Raw genomic sequence first — 25,669 nt, 5'->3', positions numbered from 1 at the left:
TCTCTCACCAGCCTCCCACCACCACACCCTCTCAGGCCTCGGAGAGAGGAAACGAGCCAGCCGAGCGGTGGTGGAGCATAGCTGGCATACGTCACAGAAGACACTTGAACCCAAGTAAGACATCCAACTGCGTAATGAATATGTTTTTCTTCCATTTTCTAATGCTGTCAGGTGTATTACCCTCTCTTGTATTAACCCCTTATTCCGGCTTAATTATCAGAAAGTCAGTTTTGGTGGTTTTGGGGGAGGTTGCTCAGAGGCCATGCTCCCTAACCTTATTTTTCCCATAAGTTCTTCACTTCGTTTTATAAGAATTCAGCTAATGAGCAAAATCCTTGCTGCCAATTAGCTCATAAGATTGGGAACAGTCTCTCTCTCTCTCTCTCTCTCTCTCTCTAAACATATATATATATATATATATATAAATATATATATACAGCTACCACAAATTGACTTAGGTCCTCCCCCACAAGGTATTAAAAAACACAGAAATCATACTATATCACAATGTTCGTTCATGAAATGCCATTCATTAATATGAAATCACATTTCCCTTGTCTTTCAGGACCAGTTGGTTGCATTTTGGCATGGAATTACTTATATCTCTAAAGTAATCTATGGCCATTTCTTTGCACAAAACATTTGTCAGTTCAGTCTTCAGGTTGTCCAGATTGGGTGTCTTCTTCTCTGCCATGCTTTTCTTTATCTTTGCCCAGTAGTTTTCCATCGGATTTAGATCTGGACTGTTGCCAGGCCAGTCGAGGACATCAATCCGATTATTCTGAAGCTATTTTGTCACCTTCTTTGACTTGTGACATGGAGCTGAATCGTGCATGAAAAGTCGCACCCACGAATAGCAAAAAAATTTAACAAATGATCTTTCAGAACTTGAATGTACCGGTCACCATTCATCATCAAGTTCTTAGGAAGAAAGTAGATGCCTCCCCTTCCCCCCCCCCCCATACCATTACTGATTGTGAGTGCTTAACAGTCAGCACCATGTAACCAGGGTCATATCGACTATGGGAGGCAAGGCAACAAACCTTGGCAGAACGCACCTGGAACACTTGAAACATGCTTTCATCGGAAAACATAACATTTCTCCACTCATCCGATGTCCAGTGTGCATACTTCTTGGCAAAATGAATGAACTGCTTCTTCAAGCAGTCAGTGAGAAGTGGTTTCTTGGCTGTGGTTCAGCTTGGCAAACCCAGCTCCTTCTGCAAGTTGTGTTGGACAGTTCGAATTGAGACGTCTTGTAACAGCTGGGGATGCATTCTCTTCAATTCTGCTGCTGTCAGTCAAAGATTCTTGATTACTTCCCTCTTCAGAAATGTATCTGTACCTCTGGAAGTCGTCCTCTTCTTTCCACCGCCGTGCTTGTGCTCTGGTATGACATCAGATGGCAAGCCACATGCTGCATCAAGAATCTTCTTGACGGTCAACTTTGCACATCCAGTACGTGCACAAATCGAGTTGATAGGGACATTATCCTACCTCCAAGCAATGATACGGACCCTCTCATCCCTCATGCAGTACTTTCCAGGCGTGACAACTCAACTCTAGGAAAATAACTGGGCAACCAGCAATGCATACAAAAAAAGAGGGAGGTGCAAGCTCGGAGCGAAGGGAACATATACTCCCACTCTCACTTCTGGGCAAGCACTGATGTGCTGAGTGTTTCACCACCTCCCACCAACACCAGAGGAGTTGCCAGTTACTTCTTACCCAAAAAATTTACTTGGTAGAGGTAGAAACACAAAGCAAAGACAGACAACTCTCCCAGAGCAATTCTGTGTGTGGGTCCTAAGTCAATTTGCAGTGGGTGTATATATATATACAGTTCGCTCACCTACAGCACGAGCTCAGAATGCGTGAATCGCGTTGTGTGCAAGTGACCAAAAATAATAACCAAAAACCTTGAATGTGCAAGTTTACCTCACAAAATGTGAGGCAGAGGCAAGGAGTGGCTCAAAAATGCCATTTCCATGAGTACGGCCTCCCCCCCCCACACAACGTGCCAATAGAGACCTAGAGGCTCGTGGGGAAGGTGCTCAAGAGGAGTCTACAGTAAGATCTTGCCAATAATAACTTCGACAATAACATTTTCGGCAATAACAGTAAGTTAGAAGAGATACCCAGTTTCTGTAAAAATGACGATCAATTCGTGAATACCAAGTTGTTATACTGCCAATACGTCCATAACAAGATGAGGAGTGAAACAAACAACCAAGAAGAGATGAAGGAAATTGGTGAAGATGTTAGCAGTAGTGAGGAGGAGAGGGAGGATCCTCCCCTCACCACTTCCCCTGACTTGCCTGCAACTGTACCCTCCTCCTCCACTGCCCCACCTGACTCACCTGCCGCCTCCCCCTCCACCTCCACAGCCCCACCTGATTCACCTGCTTCACCTGGCATACCTGCAACCCACACCATAATGACTGTTGCTGCATTCTGGAAGAAATGTAACATTCAACAGGTTGTACATTTCTTTGTCAAATCCTGGAATAATACAACACTGGCAACTGTTAACCAAGAGTGGTGTGGCCGGGGTGGCAGCAGGGACAATCTAAATGTGTTGCAGCGCCTCGGAACCCCTGTTATATTAGTAAAACTAAATATACACAGTTTACTAATAGACAGATATTGCCAGATTCGTATATTACCTTCAGTGCTACTAATATTCCCATCTCCAAAAGTATTGAAATTCTTGGCGTCTCACTTAACAGTGCCCTCAGCTGGACCTCTCATGTCAGATCACTTGATAAACCGCCTCAAAGAAACTTGGATTATTGTACAGAGTCCATAACTTCTTCGCCGATGAGCAGTTAGCTATAATTTATAAGTCATGTGCGCTCTCAGCTTGAATATTGCTCACCCTTGTGGAATGGTTGTGGAGAGGTTGCATTAAGACAACTAGACAAAATTCAGAACAAAGCTGTTAGAATTATTAACAACCCTGCCATTACATATAAACTACCTCCCCTGCAAGTAAGAAAGAATGTTGCCTCCCTTGCATTATTTTACAGATATTTTTTTTGGTAAATGCTCAGACAAAGTTGCGTCCATGGTGCCACCTCTCCATGCCTTCCCTCGTGCTACATGGGCATCTGGTAGCACTCATGACTGGAATGTCACTCAGCCATATTGCAGAACTTCTGCCTATCAGAATTCTTTCATTATCCGAACTGCATCTCTCTGGAACTCGCTTCCCCAGGGTTGTTTCCCTCCAAATTTCAACCCACAACTGTTCAAGTCTAACTGATACTGATATTTTATGAACAGAGGACACCAGTAATCTGGTGTATGGATTATTTTTTTTTTTACTCATTTGTTTTTCCTTCCTCCGTTCTGTTATTTATATTTAAAAAAAAAAAAAAAAAAAAAAGTCCATCAGGCCTATTGTCTACTGTTGTTAAGGTGATTGCCCAAGTTTTTGTTATTGTTGCTATATCTGTGGTACAATATCTGAAAAATTTGACCTTTATTATGTCTCTAAGGGCCAAAAAAAAGGTCCAGGTATGAGGGGGTATCGCCCATATGTAATTCTTCCCATAAGATTACATAATCTCAGTGCCTGAATTCACACTGCGCGAGGTCATGGACCGCCCAATCTCTCGCGCACTGTGCGAGCAAACTGTATGTATATATATATATATATATACTGTATATGGAGCCTCCGTGGTACAGTGGTAGAGCGTGTATTTTCATACATGGAAGAACGAGGGTTTGCACCCCGTCAGGGTAATAAACTTTGGGATCCAGCCATGTACTGCTTTGGCGGATATAAAGGGTGCTGTGGTTGAACCACTGTCACGTACTATAAAGTATGCTTGCACCTAGTCAGCTTCTGTGGGCCAATTACACTTGATTCACAGACTACACACACATCCAAAGCCACTCCAACATTACAATCACACTTACAAGCACTTCTCATCCTACATACAATCTCTACCAGACAGCCTAAGCCACTTGGCAGAGATAAATAGGCTGTATCGTCCCCACTTCGGTCAGGATAGGCCGGTCGTGCAGTGGACACTCAAACAGCTGATGATGATGATAATATATATATATAAAACCTTAAGTAATTTAATCTTAAGTCACCCTTGACAAAAATTATATATCTAAGGCACATAAAGCTGAGACAACAAGGCAGAACTGCACTGAAAATACTTTGTGCACCTAGAGGACGAAAGTACTCTCTGCTCATGTTCAGTCAGAAACTAAAAATCATATTAATCATCTTTAGAATTACCCACTCAGATACTAAATAATTCATAAAACATCAATCCATCTAGCTTACTCACGTGGCATTTGGGTCATACTCTGCCCATATTCGGATGAACTCATCAAGGTGGTGAGCACCGAGAATTGATGAGTCTCGAGTCAGGTAATCAAAATTATCCATGATGACAGCAACAAACAAGTTCAGCATCTGGTTTAAGTAAAATACAAATTAAATTAATGGAATTACAAAGTATATTATAAATGTTTTACTGCTGCTAATGACTTAGATACTGAACAGCATGCTTTAATGACTATTCATGTCAGTGATTACCAAACAAGTTACTAATCCTGCTACAGTAGGCTACATGAGCTTACTTTATTTCAATAAAAGCTGAAACACTACAATTACCAATTGGTTGAACTCACAAGAAAGGAACAGAGGAATATAAAAGAGACGAAATATGCATAGGCGATGTTGGAGCCACAAGTTTTTCCTGGAGCAGCTTGAACTGCAGGATCGCATTCCCGTCCCTTTATGCATGACAACATGATGCTCTGCCATGCTTCACCTGTTGCACACCTGCCAAATCACAAAGAATCACAGAGAAGTCATAATAAGTCAGACTAAGTGACTGAAAAATGGTGAATGAAAATAGTGATGTAAGGTGCTGGATAGAGACATCATAGACACACATATGGGATGAATGTTGCACAGGTCTCACGCATTTAATGATGGTGATGCACTGCCAAAAACCTTATCATTAAGTGATTTAGCACTGTATAAGTTGCTTATAACATGGGTTATTACTAAACATCCCAAAGTTTACCCTTTTGGAGGATATTTATATCTACCTCATATCCAAACCTAGGCTAATTAGGGTTCATACCCAACAAAAACAATAAATAAAGGAAACTCCCATTATCCAAAAGGGGTACATCAACTCAAGTCCTTTCAGATGATGAAATTTTGGATACTGAGTATGCTATGTATTTTATGAAGTTCAAAAATTCTTATGTGACTCTTGTTAAAACCTCCCCAGTAAATGTCATATCATAATATAGTCATTGAACACTTACAGCAACACCATACCTAAAACAAAAACAACACAACATTCAAAGAAGAACATAAGATCCATTAGGAACCCTTCCAATATGTTAGCATGACAATGAAATAAGATGAACTAAATGGCCATTATGCAAGAACTGATGAAACTCAGGATGCGGAATGTCTAGACAACATACAGTAGCCCCTTTACATTTCGTGAGGGACACAGATGCATCTAACTCACAACGACATTTATTTTTTAATGCATTCTTCTTTTATCCATCATTGTTATAATATCGGCGAAAGTATATACAACATAAGCAAGCAGAGTCACGAGTGCATGTAGTGAGTTGTGTAGTGGGAATTGCTTAGGTACGCAGTGTGGCAGGAAACAAACATCTGAACCTTCAACTGTCAGCTGATTAACTCAGAAATATGAAAGTACTGTACTGCTGTCTTGCCATGATTTTTTTCTTGTATTTCCACCACTAGTTATGGGTACTAACTAGTGTCTGTCCCCCCTTTATTAATACTGAAGATGACAAAACAAAATAAGTTTCAAAGCAAGCCTGAGGACAGTAAATCACCCATGGGGATGAGGGTGGGTTCATGCAATGTGGGAAGTTTGAGGGGAAGAGCAGGGGAAGTCGTTGAGGCATTCAGTAGGAGGTGGGTGGATGTGGCATGTTTGGAGGAAGTCCGGTACAGGGGTGGATCAGCCAGAAAGATTGTTGGGAAGGACTGTTGCTATAAGTTGTTTTGGCAGGGGGGGGGGGCAGACGGATATGGAGGTGTTGGTGTGATGGTTGCGGAGAAATGGGTGGAATATGTTACTTGAGAGTAAGCGACAGGATATTGGTAGTGAAAATTCTGTTGGGAAGAAAGATAGCTGCGATTATATCGGCATATGCTCCTCAGGCAGGATTGGATGAATCAGAGAAAGATAGATTTTGGGATGATTTAATACGTGTAGTGGGTGGCATGCGGGATGATGAGATAGATTTTTTGGGAGGGGACTTAAATGGTCATGTAGGTGAAGCAGCACAAGGTTATGAAGGAGTGCATGGGGGATGTGCGTATGGTCTAAGGAATGCAGAAAGGGAAAGGATACTTGAGTTTGGGGAGGCAACGGACATGATTGTGTGCAACACATATTTTAGGAAAAGAGACAGTAGGTTAATTACGTATGAGTCTGGGGGAAATAGAAGTCAGATAGATTATTTTCTGGTTAGGAGGGCCGACAGGAGGTTAGTGAGGGATGTTAAAGTTATAGGAAGTGAGGAGTGTGTGCAGCAGCACAAACTATTGATTTGTGATGTGGTGCTTAAAGAACAAGTGATGAAAAAGAGGACTTATGTACCTAGAAGGAAAATATGGAAGCTGAAAAACCAAGCAGTAAGGGATGCCTTCTACAGCGAGTTGAGGAGAGTGGTGGCTGAACAGGGAGCTGTAGACAGAGGCGTTAATGAACAGTACAGAGCCCTCAAGAACAATTTCTTGAGAGTTACTGATGTAACATGCGGTTGGACAAGAGGACCACCAAGACATAAAGTAACTTGGTGGTGGGATGAGGATGTAGAAGCTGCAATTAAGGAGAAAAGAAGGCTTTTCCAGGAATGGAAGAAGGGTGGTAGCAAAGAGGAATATTTGGCTGCCAAGCGTAGGGCTAGAAGAGAGGTATACAGGGCAAAGTCTGAGTCACAGAGACAATTACTTGATAACCTAAATCATGAGGAAAGGAAAAATTTATTTAGGGTGGCAGATCAGGTGAAGAGGGATAATCGGGATATCATAGGTGAGCAGTGTGTGAAGAATGATGAAGGAAGGGTAGTGGTGAACAGTGAGGATATTAAAGATGCATGGAGAGAGCATTATAACCGGTTGTTGAATGAGGAGTTTGACTGGGACAGGGAAGGTTTGGAGCCAGCAGATCCAGTGTCTGGCCCTTGGCCTTTGATTGATACTGCTACTGTGAGTGAGGCAATAGGCAGGATAAGGGTGGGGAAGGCAGCAGGTGTGTCTAGGTTGACTGCCGAAATGTTGAAGGCCTCAGGCGATATAGGGGTGAGTTTAGTCACTGACCTGATAAATAGGATTATTTATGAGTGTGTTGTCCCAGATGATTGGCTGAAGAGTGTAATTGTAAATGTGTATAAAGGGAAGGGTGATGCCCTGGAAAGAGGAAATTATAGAGGTATAAAGCTTTTAGATCTGATAATGAAGGTAATGGAGAGAGTTTTAGAAGGTATGATTAGAGAAAGAGTGAATATTGATGAGATGCAGTTTGGGTTTATGCCAGGTAGGGGGATCACTGATGCCATATTCATTGTTCGACAGCTTCAGGAAAAATATATTGGTAGGAGAAGGGATCTTTATTTTGTTTTTGTTGATTTGGAAAAGGCCTTTGACAGAGTCCCTAGAGAGGTGGTGAAGTGGCCAATGAGAAAGCTTGGCTTGGAGGAGTGGCTGGTTAGGGTGGTTATGGCCATGTATGTGGGTGCTCACACCCAGGTAAGAGTGAATGGAGATTTGAATGATGAGTTTTCTGTGAATGTTGGTGTGCATCAGGGGTCGGTCTTGAGTCCCATGTTGTTTATCATGGTACTTGAAGCCCTTTCACGTGACTTTAGAAACGGACTCCCGTGGGAGTTGTTTATGCTGATGATTTGGTGTTGATTGCAGAGAATGAAAGGGAGGCGGAAGAAAGGTTTAGGAAGTGGAGAGATGGTATGGGGCAAAAGGGTTTAAGGGTAAATGCAGATAAAACAAAAGTGATGATATCTAGGGTTGGTGGTGGTACTGTCAAAGATGAGGGAGAGTGGCCATGTGCAGTTTGCCATAAGGGCATGGGAAGTAATTCCATCTTGTGAGGTGTGTGTGATAAATGGGTGCATAAGAGATGTAGTGGTATCAGAGGTAGACTGCGAGATAAATCTGATTTTATGTGTACGGCGTGCCGGGGTGAGCAGGTGGAGATTGTCAGACGTGAAAGGATTGAACTTGCAGGTGAATCTCTTGAGTGTGTGGAAGAGTTTTGTTATTTGGGAGACATGTTGTGTGCTGGAGGTGGGGCTGGAGCTAGCTCTGTGGCTAGGGTGAGAAGTGATTGGAAGAAGTTCAGGGAGCTCTTGCCTCTCCTGACATTGAGAGGGCTCTCCCTACGTGCTAAGGGGTCTTTGTATGCAGCATGTGTTAGGAGTGTAATGCTGTATGGCAGTGAGACCTGGGCATTGAGGGAGGAAGATATTCGCCGGCTCAGACGTACAGAAATGACAATGATTAGGTGGATGTGCAGTGCGTCCCTGCGTCCAAGGCCTGGAGGGGCTGGGTTTACAATGGAAGAGTTGAGAGGTAGGATGGGACTGGAGTGTATTGGTGTTGTGATGAGGAGAGGTAGATTGAGGTGGTTTGGACATGTGGAGAGGATGGGTTATGATAACTGGGTGAGGAAGGTGAGAAGTGTTAACATTGGGGGTGGGGTTATGAGGGGTAGACCGAGAAAGACATGGGACGAGGTCATTAAGTGTGACCTTAGGGTTAAGGGACTGAACAGGGAGGCTGCAATGGATCGTGCAGCGTGGAGAGCCGCCATTAGGTGACCAAGGCCGACACATGCAAGCATGTTGGAGCCTTTAAAAACGAAAACGAAAACGAAAACTATATATATATATATATATATATATATATACATACAGTTTGCAGTGCTGTGAAGTACAACTGGCATGGCAACAAGCACTATTATATAGCTGTACATTCGAAGAGGTCAGCTGACTATCTGTTTGCTTAAGGTGGCTGAAGATGCACCTGCTAAACATTTAGACATCTCAAAATGATGAAGAGAGATTGATAATGGTCTCCACATTTGTTTGTGATTCATATATAAGTAAATGAATCACAGACAAATGTAGTGAATTATGTTGTGGGCAACACTAATGTGAGTGGTTTGGAGGTTCACAAACATTTGACCATTTGAACCATCAACTGTCAGCTGATTACCTTACTTAAAAGTGAAAGTACAAATGCCTCGACATTAACACGTATATTTTCTTGGACTTCCATCATAAAGTACTGGCAAGCCTTGGTATCCGAAGGGTAGGTTAAGTAAGGTTAGTCTGAAGAGTGATTTTTTTAATACTGAGACAGTTATAACATGGGTTATATGAGGCTATGTCAAGTGGCTATAGAGGTATATATTTGAGTGACTTTAGTCAACCCTTGCCAAGTACAATATATAGTCATAATACTGTATACTCATTATGAACTTACATTTATAGCAGTACTATACAGTCTATCCTTGTGTAACGTGCAGTTGGGTAACACATTTTTGTTCTAACACAATCAGCACAATGTGACAGGTCATCATCAACACAGGGAAAATCTCGAGCTCGCGTGGGAAGTGGCAGCTGGCCTGGCGACGCAGTTTGAAAGTCACGCATGGTGACATCACCCACCAGACTCATCATGATCAGCCGGCTCACATCCAGGAACCTGACCTGGGCACAAACCCGTATACTCAGTCCTTTCTCACATCTCACCGAGTTCTACCCGCACCATGCAGCAGAATTTTTTTTTGTTTGAGTGTTGAGCAAGGACACTAATCTTTACTCAAGCTGTGTGATCAGCCTCAGCCACCCAGAAAATGGCACATTTTCACATATGCCCAGAAATTTGAGATAGTAAAGGAGTTAGAGCAGGGAAAGAGGCAGGCAGAAATGGCAAAAAAGTATGACATGAATGAAAGTACCATCAGAAAGGCCTGGAAGGACTGGAATAAGATAAGGAAGGTTGTGTGAGGGAACCCTGGTGATGAGAACCTGGCAGCAGTGAAATTTCATAATGTCCTGGACCTGACTGAGAAGCTCATTGCGTGTACATGAAGCCCCAGCGAAAGAATAACGTCCCTACCAATCGCAGCATGATATGAGAGAAGGTGAGACTTTACTATGCTAAAGTAACCAAGCGACTGAAATCCCTAATCCGCCTACATTCAAAGCGTCTTATGGGTGGTTGTCTTTGCGGAAAGAAATAAGTTGAAAAGTATGAGGATAATTGGGGATGCCACTAGTTCCAACATGACTGCAACCCTAGAGTTCCCCTACTTCTTAAGAAAGATCATCTCTGAGGGGGGGTTACACTGCAGACCAGATCCTCAATGCTGATGAAGAGACAGGCAGCTACTAAAAGATGATGCAAAAAAAAAAAAAAAAAAAAAAAAAGCCAACAAGGAAAGAAGTGCTAGCGAATTTAATGCACTGAAGGACCAGGTCACGGTTCTCCTGATGTGCAATGCATCTGGCATGTGCAAGCTCAAACCCTTTGTGATTTACCGCTTTAAACGGCCCCGCACATACCATAATATGGGCACGTTCATTGGTTGAGTAATAAAAAGGGTGGATGTCGGGGGCCACAAGTCTTCAGTGGTTCAACAAATGTTTTGTCAAACAGACTGAGGGGTTTTGTTGTAAAAAGAACCTCAACTTCAAGATTCTCTTCTTGCTCGATAATGTGCCTGGTCAGTTGACATCGACACGCTTACCAACTTTAAGGTGGTTTTCTTGCCACCAAACTCCACTTCTCTCCTTCAACCACTGGACTGGGAGGTCATCAGCTATTTTAAGTCGGCATGTGATGAGGACGTTTGTGATGCTGGATATGGCGACAGATACCCAGACGGAGCTCCTGGAGATGTCCCATACAGACTCCCCACTGCCACCACCACAATCATCACTGCCTATCCCAGAGACTGCCAGAGATTCTCCACCACTTCCTGCATCTCCTACTTTTGAGACAGGCCAAGCCCAACCTCCAATTCTGGAAAAGTTTTAGCATTGAAAATAGTGTGGACATTCTTGCTGAGGCATGGAAGGTGAACCATGCCATGATCTTCCACGTATGGCGCAATGTGTTAAAGGATTTGCCAGGCCACAAGCTTGCATTGCAGGATGAGCTGCAAGCAGTCAATGCAATGGTTGGCCAGGCAGTGGAGGCAGCAAGGCAAGTGGCTGGTTTTGAGTTGGAGGATGTGGCTGACATTCACAAGCTCATCTCCCTTACCCTGCAGCCTGACACCGAGGAAATGTTGGAACAGTTGGAGGAGAAGGAGCATGGAGGACAAGAAGAACACGACCCAGGTGATGACAAGCCTACAAAAGTGCCGCCCACATGCACTTTACAGGAGGTGGTTTAGATGATTGAGAATCTTACCCATGCAATCATCAACAGTGACCCCAACCAGGAATGGACTTGGTGTGGCCATGGTCTTGAATGTACTGAGGACCTACACCAACTTGTTTAATGCCAGGGTCAGTGCTCACCAACAGCAGCTCATCAAGTGTTATTTCCAGGCCAGACGGCAAGGCCCCCCCCACCCCCGCAAGGTATATCCACCTCTAACAACTCACACCCTGATGATGCCACTGCACGAGATGACAAGGTCAGCTCCATTGTTTCAGCTCTAGACTTCGAAGGATTCAACTTTGATATTAAAGAAGGAAGTGCAGGAGCAGCAACATCTCAACAATAACAACAACAACACTGGGGGTGGGGGGTGGGGAGATATTGTCGCAGAGCTATGCAGCAACAACACACTGGTACCCAGCCTAACTTTTTTACCCAGCCTAACTACTTTACTACCATTCATGTTCTTAACTACAATAGTTACATTGCTTGCAGTGTTTCAGCTGATGGTGGGTATAAGTAGGGGGTAATTTATTTGGGGCAGGGTGGTCAGAAGGGATAATAGTTAGAGTTTTGGAAAGTCGCCAGAATACACTGTACTGTTATACACGCAAACCTATTGTCTAGCAACACATGTTTGAGCAGCATGGTCCTTGTCCAGTCCCTATCATCCATGTCACTCGATGACTGACTGTACTTGCATCACAAGTCATACAATGAATACCCAAAGGTACACAATATCATGTACAGGCAACACACATCATAAAATGTACAGTAACACAACATTTACCTAACATTAATTCTGAAGCCCTACCTATTATGGGTCCACCATCTTGAATACCTAACTGAGGAGATATTAAAACAGTATCCAATATCCAAACAGTCACAACATCAAGTAAACACACAGAGAAGCAAAGAACCAGGGCCAGACGGGGGAAAATATACAGTAAAACAACAACCATGGCTACATGTCAAAGGAAAACTGAACATGACAGCACCACTGAGACAATTACAATGGTCAAGAGTTACCAGCTTAGTGCTCAGTGGCAATCACTTCAATTTAGCAGCAGTTTTAAATGTTTTGTGACAAGAAATTCAGCTGCACAGTATTATGGAGATTTTTTACAAAATGGCAAGAACTGGCAAGAAATTTTGCTGTATACTATTATGGAGATTTTTACAAAACTGCATTAACCGGCAAGAGATTTAACTGTATAATATTATGGAGATTCTTACAGTTTTTGTATGAGATTTTATACTATACAGTAAAACCTCACTATATCGAACTAATTGGGGCCCAAGCCAGTCCGAAAAAAGCGAAAGTCCAATAAAAGCGACATCAGGCCTCCCCCCCCCTGGACTTCCTCCTCCTTTTGTTAAGCACAGAGGCTTGCTGGTCATTCATGCATTTATTCTCTCTCTCTCTCTCTCTCTCCCCCCGCACTGGGCACTTCTATTTTACTTCACATATTTTTGTCTTCGTCGTCACCTTCATCTTCACCTTCCCATTCATTTTTACTTTCACTTTCAGTTCACTCTGACATTCACATTCACTTTCATATTCTCTTCCATGTTCATTTCACATTCACTTTCACCTTCACACTCACTTTCACTATCACTCATTTTGAATTTCCCTTTCACCTTCACTTGTAACCTTACTTTCTCATTTTCACATTTACCTTTCCAATTATTCACTCACCTTCACTTTTGCCCTCCCCTTCTTTTACCATCACATTCACCTCCACCTCCACTCACACCTTCACTTTCACTTTCACACTCTTTCACCTTCACTTTCACTTTCAACTTTTCTTTCACCTTCACTTTAACCTTCATCTTCACTTTTACATTAATTTTCACCTTCACTTTCACTTTCACCTTCACTTTCTCATTGGCCTTTACTTTTACCTTCACTTTCACCATCTTCACTTTTACATTCATTTTCACCTTCACTTTCACCTTCGTTTTCATTCACTTTCATATTCACTTTCACCCTCACTTTCTCCTTCACTTTCACCCTCACTTTCACCTTCACTTTCATCCTCACTTTCACCTTTCACCTTCACTTTTGACTTCACCTTCATTTTCACATTCACTTTCAATTCACGTTTCCTTCCACCCTCACCTTCACTTTCACCCTCATTTTCACCTTCACTCACCCTCACTTTCACCTTCATTTTCACCCTCACTTTCACCTACACATTCACCCTCGCTTTCACCTTTTACCTTCACTGTCACTTTCTACTTCACTTTCACCTTCACTTTCACTTTCACGTTTACTTTCACCCTCACCTTCACTTTCACCTTCCATCTTCACCTTCACTCTGACATTCACTTTTACTTTCACCTTCCACCTTCACTTTCACTTTTGACTTCACTTTCACCTTTACTTTTGCCCTCACTTTCACCTTCACTTTTACTAACACTTTTGCATTCACACTACCTTCACTATCACCTTCACAATGCCTTCACTAATCTTCACTTTTTCATTCTCTCCCGGAGACAGAGAGATGGGGAGGAAATATATAAGGATAGAGAGAGAGGAGGGACCAAGGTTATGCCTATCTCCCTCATTTGTTTATGCCAAGGGAACGCCACTTGTCATTTCTGTATTTATTCTTTCTCTCTCTCTCTCTCTCTCTCTGTTAACTTTGACATTCCATATTCACTTGTGTGCTCTCTTTTACCCTCACTGTTACACTCATGTTCACGGTTACTTTCATTTTCATTTTCAGTTATACCTTCTCTCTCTCTCTCTCTCTCTCACCGGAGAGGGGACGAGGAGGAAGGGAAGGTATGGTGGAGGAGAGAGAGGAGGGACAGATGTTATGGTATCTCCTCCGTCTGTTTGTTTAATCATTTATTCAAAGAAAGGATTGCTTCTGGCTTTATTGGACTTTTCCTGATGCATAAGAATTTAGTCCACTTGGCTCCTCGAGTCCGATAAAAGTGAAGTCCGCTATATTGAAGTCCGTTATATCGAGGTTTTACTGTATTCTTGTGACCTTCAGAAGGTTTTTGTATTTAACCCCTTAACCCCGGGTGACGACATATGTCGTCATTATGTAAAAAGTCCCCCACCCCGGGTGACGACATATGTCGTCCAAGCAAATTTCAAAATACCCGGGCATAGGAGTGGCAGGATCACGCTGTCACACGATGTTGCCACCCTCACTGTTTCCATATACCACCACCCATGCAGCCATGCTTGACACAGTCAGTCACCCTTTGACTATAGATAAGTGAACATATCGCACTGTCGCTCTCCCAGCCCGCCACTCCCACCGTGCCACTTTCGACTGACAAACCTGGCCCCTCAACTTCGACCTCTTTTAAAAAGCCGGAGGTTAGTACTTTCATTTGACACCTAGTTTTTTATTCTAGGTTAAGTAGTTTTTTTTTTTTTTTGTGGTGAATTTTTTAAAAGTAGGAAAATTTTGGCGATTATGCCCGGGTGAGCAGGAAGGCGGGTGAAAATATGATCGGGGTTTAACGGTTAATCACAGTCTAGCAACTTTGAGAGCATATTTAGTGGAATCTGTGGCTTGGAATCGGTAACACTACACTTCTGAATGGGCTGGTTACTGCCGAAAGGATAAATTTCATATAGAATTTCACAGTTACTGGGAATCTGGACAAACAAGAATACTGATTTGAATACTGAGGTATGATGCAAAAAAAAAAAAAAAAAAAAAAAAAAAAAAAAAAAAAGGGCAATTCAGAGGAGCAAAATTTTTGGATATCAGTTGTTCAGATATCAGAGGATGCCTGTACGGGTAGTTAACCATGAAGTATATGCATAATACATATATACATAATCCATCCATCCATCCATCATCCAATCCTACATTGCCCCATGAGAAGCATAGGAGCCCAGGGCTAGGCAGTTGGTCCCGACATTTAAGATGAGAGTGACCAGCCTCACTCATCCCTAAGTGGCATTACATGAGCAATCAACCCCAACCACCCCTTGGATATAAACCTTCACCAGCTGAATCCAATTGGAGCGCAATAATTACCCACAAAACCACCAGGCGCCAAAATTTGGTTCTATGGTTACCACCCAGCATAGTTAATGGTTTCCTGGTGTAAAGGAAACCATTTGGCTTGTCACTCAGTGTACAGTCACCCACAGGCAGAAGGAAGAGGAAAGAATGAAGGAAAGAAAGACACAAGAGGGAGTGTAAAGTCACCCATATGAAGAAGGACAAGGAAAGAATGAAGGAAAGGAAGATAGAAGAGGATGGAAGGAAAGAAGGATGGAGGAGAGGAAAGGGCAGACAGCCGAAAGCAGCACTACAATGGTGAGTGGATGGCGAGCGCCCCCACCTACCACTACATAATATATATATATATATATATATATATATATATATATATATATATATATATATATACATATATATATATATATCTATATATATATATATATATATATATATAGATATATATATATATATATATATATATATATATGTACAGTATACAGGTAACTCGCAAGGAACACGATCTCACGGAACGCGCTCGCAATTATACACGGTAAGGGCTGGGATACATATAAGACAACGTAAGATTAAAGAACCATTATGAAAACTACAAATTAACGCAGAAGGGGCCTTTGAAAGATCAAATCCTCGAAAGTCACCGCAGCGTGCGGTTTGTTTTGATTACGTGACGATCTAGGCGGGAAATTATTCAGTGAGTGAGACATTCCCGAGTACAGTAACACAGTATTTGTAAGTTAAATATTTACAGTACTGTACTGTTCTGGTAAGTTTATGTGCAACTTAAAGTACTATTAAATAACGTTAAAGCAAGAAATAAAGTCTTATAACCAGTTTACCTGATAGGTGTCAGAATATTGCCTTTTTTATTTGTTCGTTTTTTCCACAGTACTGTACAGTATTTGTAAGTTAAATATTTACTGTTCTCGTATGTACTGTACTTGTAAGCACTTAAATAAAGTTAAATCATTAAATAAAGCCTTGTAACCAATTAACCCGAATTATATGATTACCCATGATCGGCCTCGGAATATTGCCTTTTTTTTTTATTCGTTAAACTCTTACTGTACTGCTTTTCAACAGTACTGTATTTGTAAGTTAAATATTTACTGTTCTGGTATGTACTTGTAAGCAATTAAAGCATTAAATAAAGCCTTGTAACCAGTTAACCTGCTTTATATGATTACCCATGATCGGCGTCGGAATATTGCCTTTTTTGTTTGTTCGTTAAAGACTTGCTGTACAGCTTTTCCACAGTACTGCATTTCTAAGTTAAATATGTACTGTTCTGGTATGTACTTGTAAGTTAAAGCACTCAAAAAAGATAAAGCATTAAATAAAGCCCTGGTACCAGTTAACCTGATTTATATGATTACCTATGATCGGCGTCGGAATGTTTCCTTGTGTTTACGTACAGTATTTGTGTGCTGAAGTTTTGCTGTGGAGTACTGTATTTGTAAGTTATAACATTAAATAAACCTTCTAACCACTTAAAGTGCATTCTAGTGATTACCAGTGACAGATAACAGCAAAACAACACATTTGGGGGGTCTAGGGAGCAAAATACAGAGTAGTTTAAATATACGCGATTTCGCACCTAACACAGCACGGTAGGAACGAAACCCACGTGTTCCGTGCGAGTTTCAGTACAGGGTATCATTTTGTTTCATTTTTAAAGGCTCCAACACGCTTGCATGCATCGGCCTTGGTCACCTAATGGCAGCTCTCCATGCTGCATGATTTATTGCAGCCTCCCTGTTCAGTCTCTTAACCCTGAGGTCACACTTAATGACCTCATCCCATGTCTTTCTTATTCTACTCCTCATAACCCCATCACCAATATTAACATTTCTCACCTTCCTCAAACAATTATCATCCCCCATCCTCTCCACATGTCCAAACCATCTCAATCTACCTCTCCTCATCACCACACCAATATACTCCAGTCCCATCCTACCTCTCAACTCTTCCATTGTAAACTCAGCCCCCCTAGACCTTGCACGCCGGGACGCACTACACATCCACCTAATCATTGTCATTTCTGTACATCTGAGCCTGCAAATATCCTCTTCCTTTACTGCCCAGGTCTCACTACCATACAGCATTACACTCCTAACACATGCTGAATACAAAGACCCCTTAGCACGTAAGGAGAGTGCTCTCAATGTCAGGAGAGGCAACCACTTCTCACCCTAGCCACAGAGCTAGCTCCAGCCCCACCTCCAGCACACAACATGTCTCCCAAATAACAAAACTCTTCCACACACTGAAGAGATTCACCAGCAAGTTCAATCCTTTCATGCCTGACAATTTCCACCTGCTCTCCCCGACATGCCGTACACATAAATGCAGCATTATCTCGCAGTCCACCTCTGATACCACACATCTCTTGTGCACTCATTTATCGCAAACACCACACAAGATGGAGTTACACCCACTCCCTTGTGGCAAACTGCACATGGCCACTCGCCCTCATCGTAGACAGTACCGCCAACAACCCTAGATATCATCACTTCTGTTTTATCTGCATTTACCCTTAAGCCCTAGCACCCCATACCATCTCTCCACTTCCTAAATCTTTCCTCTGCCTCCCTTTTGTTCTCTGCAATCAACACCAAATCAACAGCATACAACACCTCCCACGGGAGTTCGTTTCTGAAGTCATGTGAGAGGGCTTCAAGTACCATGATAAACAACATGGGACTAAAAACTGACCCCTGATGCACACCAACATTCACGGAAAACTCATCACTCAATTCTCCATTCACTCTTACCTGGGTGCGAGCACCCACATACACAGCCATAACCACCCTAACCAGCCACTCCTCCAAGCCAAGCTTTCTCATTGCCCACTTCACCACCTCTCTAGGGACTGTCAAAGGCCTTTTCCAAATCAACAAAAACAAAATACAGATCCCTTTTCTTACCAATATATTTTTTCTGAAGCTGTCAAACAATGAATATGGCATCAGTGTTCCCCTTACCTGGCATAAACCCAAACTGCATCTCATCAATATTCACTCTTTCTTTAATCATGCCTTGTAAAACTCTCTTCATTACCTTCACTATCTGATCTAAAAGCTTTATACTGTACCTCTATAATTTCCTATTTCCAGAGCATCACACTTCCCTTTATACACATTTACAATTGCACTCTTCAGCCAATCATCTGGGACAACACACTCATAAATAATCATATTTATCAGGTCAGTGACTAATCTCACCCCTATATCTCCTGAGGCCTTCAACATTTCGGCAATCAACCCAGACACACCTGCTGCCTTCCCCACTTTCATCCTACCTATTGCCTCACTCATAATAGCAGCATCAATCAAAGGCCAAAGGCCAAACACTGGATCTGCTGGCTCCAAACCTTCCCTGTCCCAGTCAAACTCCTCATTCAACAACTGGCTATAATGCTCTCTCCATGTATCTTTAATATCCTCACTGTTCACCACTACCATTCTTTCATCATTCTTCACACATTGCTCACTTATAATATCACAATTATCCCTATTCATCTGGTTTACCTAGATAATGAAGTCTTGCAACACAATAGTAGAGTACAGTACACTTAACTGTACCGAGGGTACTGTACAGTTCTTAAAAATTACATTTATTTCTACACTTAACACTGCAAAAACTGTTCACATCCACTTATCACTGGAACCCTTTTCGGACTTGTCTCACTTAATTTGAATTTCTATCCAAATTAAAATTATTTGTCTGGTGGTCGAAAAAGATCCGAATAGGTGCCCCCACAAACTGGAAAAAGATGCCACCGCTCACCAGATAATGTAAAATGCAAAAGTGAGGTTAACTTGAATTACCCTTTCTTATACAATTTTTGTGTTACTTTACTGAAAATAGGATACTTTTTTATTTATGCATATATAATACTGAAGAAAAAATGGCTTCTTTATCAAAATATAATAGAAATGGAAGGTTGCACCCATCTCAGTTTAGGAACAGTCTACCTGCGATTATTATGTTGCCTGAGTATTGATCAAAGTCATTTTTTTGGTTGGTGAATGTACATCTGTATGGAAAAATTGTAAATGAGTATAAAGAAAGTGTATCTTACATAAGAAATAAAGGAAAAATGGTACTTAAACAATTGAAGATCGCATGAACCCACTGAGCTCATATGGAGTCGCTTTCTTATGGGTAGCGTGGCGTAGTTTGTGCACACGCCGCCAGGGGCTCATGGTGGCACTGATGGTGTGTAATACACCACACCTGACTCCCGCGCCTTTTGAAATTACCCAATGATTCCGGAAAATATAGTGTCATGGTCCACTGCGCAAGTAAAATATATGTGGAAAAAAAGACTGTAGCAGAATTGAGACATTCTCTCAAAGCAAAAGGAATATCATGCCTTTAAAAATTCGGGTCAGCTGATCTCGGCCCCGTAAGATTTTTCCATACAATTCTTATTATTACAAAGTGTATAATGGATAGAATCATGTCAAGATTTGCCAGATGAAAGATTAAGATCACTGAAAACTGTATGAGATATTTTTCCAACAACTGAGATTCATAACACTCGGTAAAAATTTGCTAAATGCAAAAACACACAATAAGCTTTCATGCTTTTTAGTAAACTCCATGGAGAACTTTTCCATGTAAATCTCATTTAGAGCATCAGTAAAATATCTACAATGAATATAATACTGGTGTAATGCTTTATGCATGAATAATAATCCCGACAGAAATTTTTTAAAAGGAAGGTATATCAGCTCTGAGTGGGTAGTGACCCCACACAATTTCGTGACCCAGTGAACACTGGCAACTTTCAGGAGTTTGTGGGGGCTCCTATTAACCGATTTCCGAATGATTCGGGTTTGAATCACAGAGAGTTTACTGTATATATACAGTAAATATATATATATATATATATATATATATATATATATATATATATATATATATATATATATATATATATATATATATATATATATATATATATATATATATATATATACAGTATATATATACAGTATATATATATATATATATATATATATATATATATATATATATATATATATATATATATATATATATATATATATATATATATATATATATATATATATATGTACATTGAAATTTCAAATTTCAATGGACATATGTACCAAAAAACTGCATCAAAATTCAAAACATCGAAATTTAAACTGAACTTCTTATGGGAAAAATCAATTTGGGTCCAGGGCCTTCCAACCTCACTACGTTAAATCATAATTTTTTGCCCACACTCCCTGTAAACTTTATGAACTTTATAAATGTGGTTAAGTAACCGTAGTTCAGCACTGTATTGCCATACTGTACTGTAGTGTAGAATACAGCAAAATTTGTTACAGTTTGTCAGTATCCTGTCACAGTTTTTATTACAGTAGTTACAGCACACTGTACAGTACAGTACAGTACTAACCTTAGCCTGAGGGTACGAATTGTGCTCTCAGGTGCTCCCGTAAGGCGGCGGATCTCAACAGCAGTCAAACCTTCGTCCAGGTACTCCAGGATTTTCACCTTGTCAGCAAGTGTATACTTGGTGTATTTCTGCCCTTTCCTGTACTCCCTTTTCTTCTTTGGCTCTGAAGACTTAGAGGTGCCAGGCTGTTCTTGTTCATTACCACTGCTACCTGAAGGACCACTCTTGCTTGCCATCTTGAAACATGTAAGTTGTAACGAAAATACAACTAAAACACAACGAAATTGCAGTGAAATGCACACCCACACGTGGAAGGTAAAGGCTGAAATTGCGGTGCTTGGCTGTAGAGGGCAGGACAGTTCCAAGATGGCTGCAGACAATAGAACATCACCTTGCGCACGGTTTGTTTTGGTTGGAGTCGGGCCCTGAGAGCATCGAAATGCATGACTTTGCATCGAAACATGAGGTAGGCAGACCACTTGAAAAGGAATCGAAATTTGATTCATCGAATTCTAAACTGTTGAAATTTGAGATTTCACTGTATATATACGTACATATATATAAATATATATCATCATCATCATCATCAGCCATTTGAGTATCCACTGCAGGACCGGCCTATCCCGACCAAAGTCGAGACGATACAGCCAATGTATCTCTACCAAGTGGCTTAGGCTGTCTAGTAGAGATTGTATGTAGGGTGAGAAGTGCTTGTAAGTGTAATTGTAGTGTTGGAGTGGCTTTGGATGTGTGTGTAGTCTGTGAACCAAGTGTAATTGGTCCGCGCAAGCCGATTGGGTGCAAGCATACTTTATAGTAAGCAACACTGGTTCAACCACAGCACCCCTTGTGTCCACCAATGCAATATGTGGCCGGGTGAACACTCCCAAAGTTTATTACCCTGGTGAGGCACGAACCCTGGTTCACCCGTGTACGAAACACACACTCTACCACTGTACCACAGAGGCTCCATATATATATATATATATATATATATATATATATATATACATACAAGTATATGCACCAACTTCTCAGAGCTCAGATGAAGAAATTGAAACATTCTATGATGACATCTCCCAGATTATGGAAGAGAAAAAGACCACCTATACTATACTCATGGGAGACTTCAATGCAGAAATTGGAAAATCAAAAAATGGAGAAGCATGTATGGGAAAATTTGGAGTGGGAGAAAGGAACGAAAGAGGAGAAATGCTGGTAAACACTGCAGAAATGTTTAACATGAGAATAATTAACACATTCTTTCACAAAGGAACAGGGAGAAAGTGGACCTGGAGAAGCCCAAATGGAGAAACAAAGAATGAAATCGACTTCATTATAGCAAATAAGAATAACACGATCACAAATGTCACAGTTATCAACAAAGTAAATGTCAGAAGTGACCATAGGATGGTGGGTTGCACAGCAAGATTCAATTTCAAAAGTGAAAGAAAGAAGATGATCAAAGATAAAAAGATATGCCCAATAAAAGTAAACGAAAACAAAGTAGCCTTTCAGTTGGAAATAAGGAACAGATTTCAGGCTCTCAGTAATGCTGAATGTAACACTGATGAGCTGAATGACAGAATAACAAAAGTGCTAAAAGAATCAGCGGAGGTAGTAGGAAAACCTAATACAACCAAAGCCAAGAAGTATTCAGAAAAGACACTTGACCTTATGAGAAAAAGAAAGGAAATGAAAGTAAAAACAAAGAAAGATGAAACAGAAAGAGCGGAATTAAATAAGCTTATCAACAAAAGACAAAGAGAAGAAAAAAGAAAGAGAAACATGGATCAAATCAAAGAAACCATCAAAAAAGGAAAAAGTCTGAAACAGGTCCGAAGTAAAATGGCACTTGGAAAGCAACAAATTACATCACTAAAAGACAAAAAAGGTGAAATCATTAAATGCAGAGATAAGATGTTGAAGAGAGTTGAAGAATTTTACAAAGAACTGTAAGCATCAAAGACAGCAGTATCAACAGCTAACTTTTCAGTTGACACAAGTGAAATACCTGAGGTAACACCAGATGAAGTAAATAATTCTCTCAAAAATATGAAAAGAGGGAAGGCTCCAGGAGAAGATGGAATAGTAGCAGATTTACTGTTGGATGCTGGAGTAGAAGTACAAACTAGGCTTGCTCACCTATTTACTCAATGTATAAAAAGGAAGAAAATTCCCAAAACATGGTGTAATGCAATAGTTGTTTTACTTTACAAAAAAGGTGACTCAAAAGACCTTAGTAACTATCGACCCATTAGCTTGCTATCAGTCATTTACAACGTCTTCACTAAAGTCCTTACAAACAGAATGACTACAAATTTGGAGGAAAACCAACCTCGTGAACAGGCAGGATTCCGAAGCAGGTACTGGACTATTGATCATCTACACACAACGAATCAACTAACTGAGAAAACTACAGAATATAATAAACCACTGTGCTTAGGTTATGCTGATTATGAAAAGGCTTTCGACTCAGTGGAGCACATAGCAATTATAAATTCATTGTGAGAACAAGGGGTTAATGAAAACATTGTAAAACTGCTCGAAAACATATATGAACAGGGAACTGCTACAATTAAATTACATAAGGACTCAAAGAACATTAAGATTGAGAAGAGTGTGCATCAGGGAGATACAATTTCACCAAAGTTATTTACAGCATGCCTAGAAAGTATTTTCAGAAAGCTAGACTGGGAAAACAAAGGAGTGAACATAGATGGAGAAAAGCTAAACCATTTAAGATTTGCAGATGACATTGTCCTAATCTCAGAAACAGCAGAGACATTCCAAGAAATGTTAAATGACCTGAACAGAAGTCTCAAAGTAGGGCTGAAAATGAACCGGAGTAAAACTAAAGTAATGTTTAATCATCAAACCCCAAAGAGCATCATCAGAATAAGTGGAGAAATTCTTGAAGAAGTCGAGGAATACAATTACCTGGGACAAATACTAAAATTAAAGAAAGATAATAATAACGAAATAAATAGACGCATTACAACTGGATGGAAAGCTTTCGGTAAACATAGGGACAATATGAAAAGCTGCTTGTCAGTTTGTATGAAACGAAAAGTATATAACGAATGTATAATTCCAGCTATGACGAATGGTTGTGAGACTTGGAAACTGACAAAATCGATGGAAAATAAACTAATTCGATCTCAAAGAGCAATGGAAAGGTTAATGTTGGGAATAACTTTAAGAGACAGGAAAAGATCAACTTGGGTAAGAGAGCAGACTAAAGTCAAAGATATTACAGAAGTTATAAAAGAACAGAAATGGAGGTGGGCAGGCCATGTAGCAAGAATAAGGGATAATCGATGGAGCAAGAGGTTGACTGACTGGACATCAAGAGACTGCATGTTTAGCAGAAAAAGGCCAGACAGGAAGTGGAGGGATGAGATAGAGAAATTAGCAAGGAAAAAGGGGCAAAGATTGGCTCAGTCAAGAAATTCATGGAGAAGGTTGGGGGAGGCCTTTGTTCAGTAGTAGACATGTAATGGATGATGATGATGATATATACAGTATACATATATACAGTAATCCCTCCAATATCCGACGTAATAGAGCCATAGGCAGGTCCGGATAGTGGTCCTGTCTGGATATTGGGCCTCAGCTTATGGACTTGTACTTATGGACCCTAACTCAGAGAAACACCTATACAACTCCCTCTGGACATGCATAGCACCTATTTAAGACCCAATTCACACCAATAAGGCACATAAAAGACTGAAATAAATGCAAAAGAACCATAAAAAGAGGTTTTTGAGGTAGGTTCATACAATATTCAACATTCTGGGTACTTACAAGTCCCTGGCTCCTGGACTGGTACTTATGGAGCCTAACCTAGCCTAACTCAGAAAAACACCTACCAACTGCACATGCATAGCTCCTAACACCCTATTCACACCAATAAAGAACATTAAAGAGTGAAATGAGGTGTTTGAGGTAAGTATAGTATGGAAAAAAGTACAGTATGAAACATTCTGCCTACTTACAGCAAGTCCATGGCCATCTCGATGAATAACCGCCTCTTCTCGGACTCTGACAGTAAGAAGGATTTCCTGAAGCACTTGCAGTACACTGTTCATGAAGTCTTGCACTGAACTTAGCCAATCGCACTCAGAAGTCCGTTCTCTTCACAGTGTGCACTCTTGTCTAACTTATGCTCCATTGTAACTTACTAAGTGTTGCACTCTGCACTTTAACTTTTCCCACTCTTCTAACCATTTTCTAAAGCAAAAACAAACAAGTCTATTTACGTTAAATTTTGTTCAAAACTTGTCTTCTCACTCACAACTGTAAATCCTTAACACAACACACTGTTTTTTTCACTGCACAACACTGTAAATTCCCGTGTGGTCTAGTGGAGAAGTTCTTGCTGTTTAATCACTGTCAGAGTCCGAGAGTATCACTGGCAGGTGACCTAGGGGTGCGTCGCTGGGTCGTGGTGGTGGCGTACCCACTGCAGACGACTCTGAAGATAGACGCAAACTCACGTCGAGCGGTAACTCCACCGTGGCTGATGTGCTCGGAGCATGAGGGCCTGTCTTGGGGAAGCAACGGAGTGGAGCCAGGGCTGGGCACAGCGGGAGTCACGGGCCTGAAAAAACTGTCAATCATTGATTGACACAAGGACCGATGATTCTGACGATTGATGATGCGCTGCCTTAAAGCAGGCACTTCCTCCACAAGTCCAAAGGGCCCCATCTCCCTGTCGCAGTCCGGGTGTTCCAGGTAGTTGAGAACGAACTCTAGGTGTTCCTGGAGTGCGCTCAGCTT

The 25,669-nt window shown here is 41.1% G+C and overlaps 1 protein-coding gene across 1 annotated transcript in view; it reads right to left on the bottom strand.

The window, feature by feature from the left end:
- cac (calcium voltage-gated channel subunit cacophony) overlaps positions 1 to 25,669 on the bottom strand; it is a 2,326,612-nt gene that overhangs the window by 316,354 nt on the left and 1,984,589 nt on the right. Inside the window, exons 39-40 of the mRNA XM_080268748.1 lie at positions 4,654 to 4,807; positions 4,308 to 4,435 (exon numbers count right to left, since the gene is read on the bottom strand). Coding sequence (XP_080124874.1) covers positions 4,308 to 4,435; positions 4,654 to 4,807 — 282 coding nt within the window. The remainder of the gene's footprint in view (positions 1 to 4,307; positions 4,436 to 4,653; positions 4,808 to 25,669) is intronic.

This window comes from Coenobita brevimanus, chromosome 29 (assembly GCF_032717465.1).
Source record: "Coenobita brevimanus isolate Jiangsu-jjx chromosome 29, ASM3271746v2, whole genome shotgun sequence".
In the NCBI taxonomy this organism is placed as follows: Eukaryota; Metazoa; Arthropoda; class Malacostraca; order Decapoda; family Coenobitidae; genus Coenobita; species Coenobita brevimanus.
The sequence above is the reverse complement of the archived record's forward strand: the minus strand, read 5'-3'. Positions and strand labels throughout refer to the sequence as shown.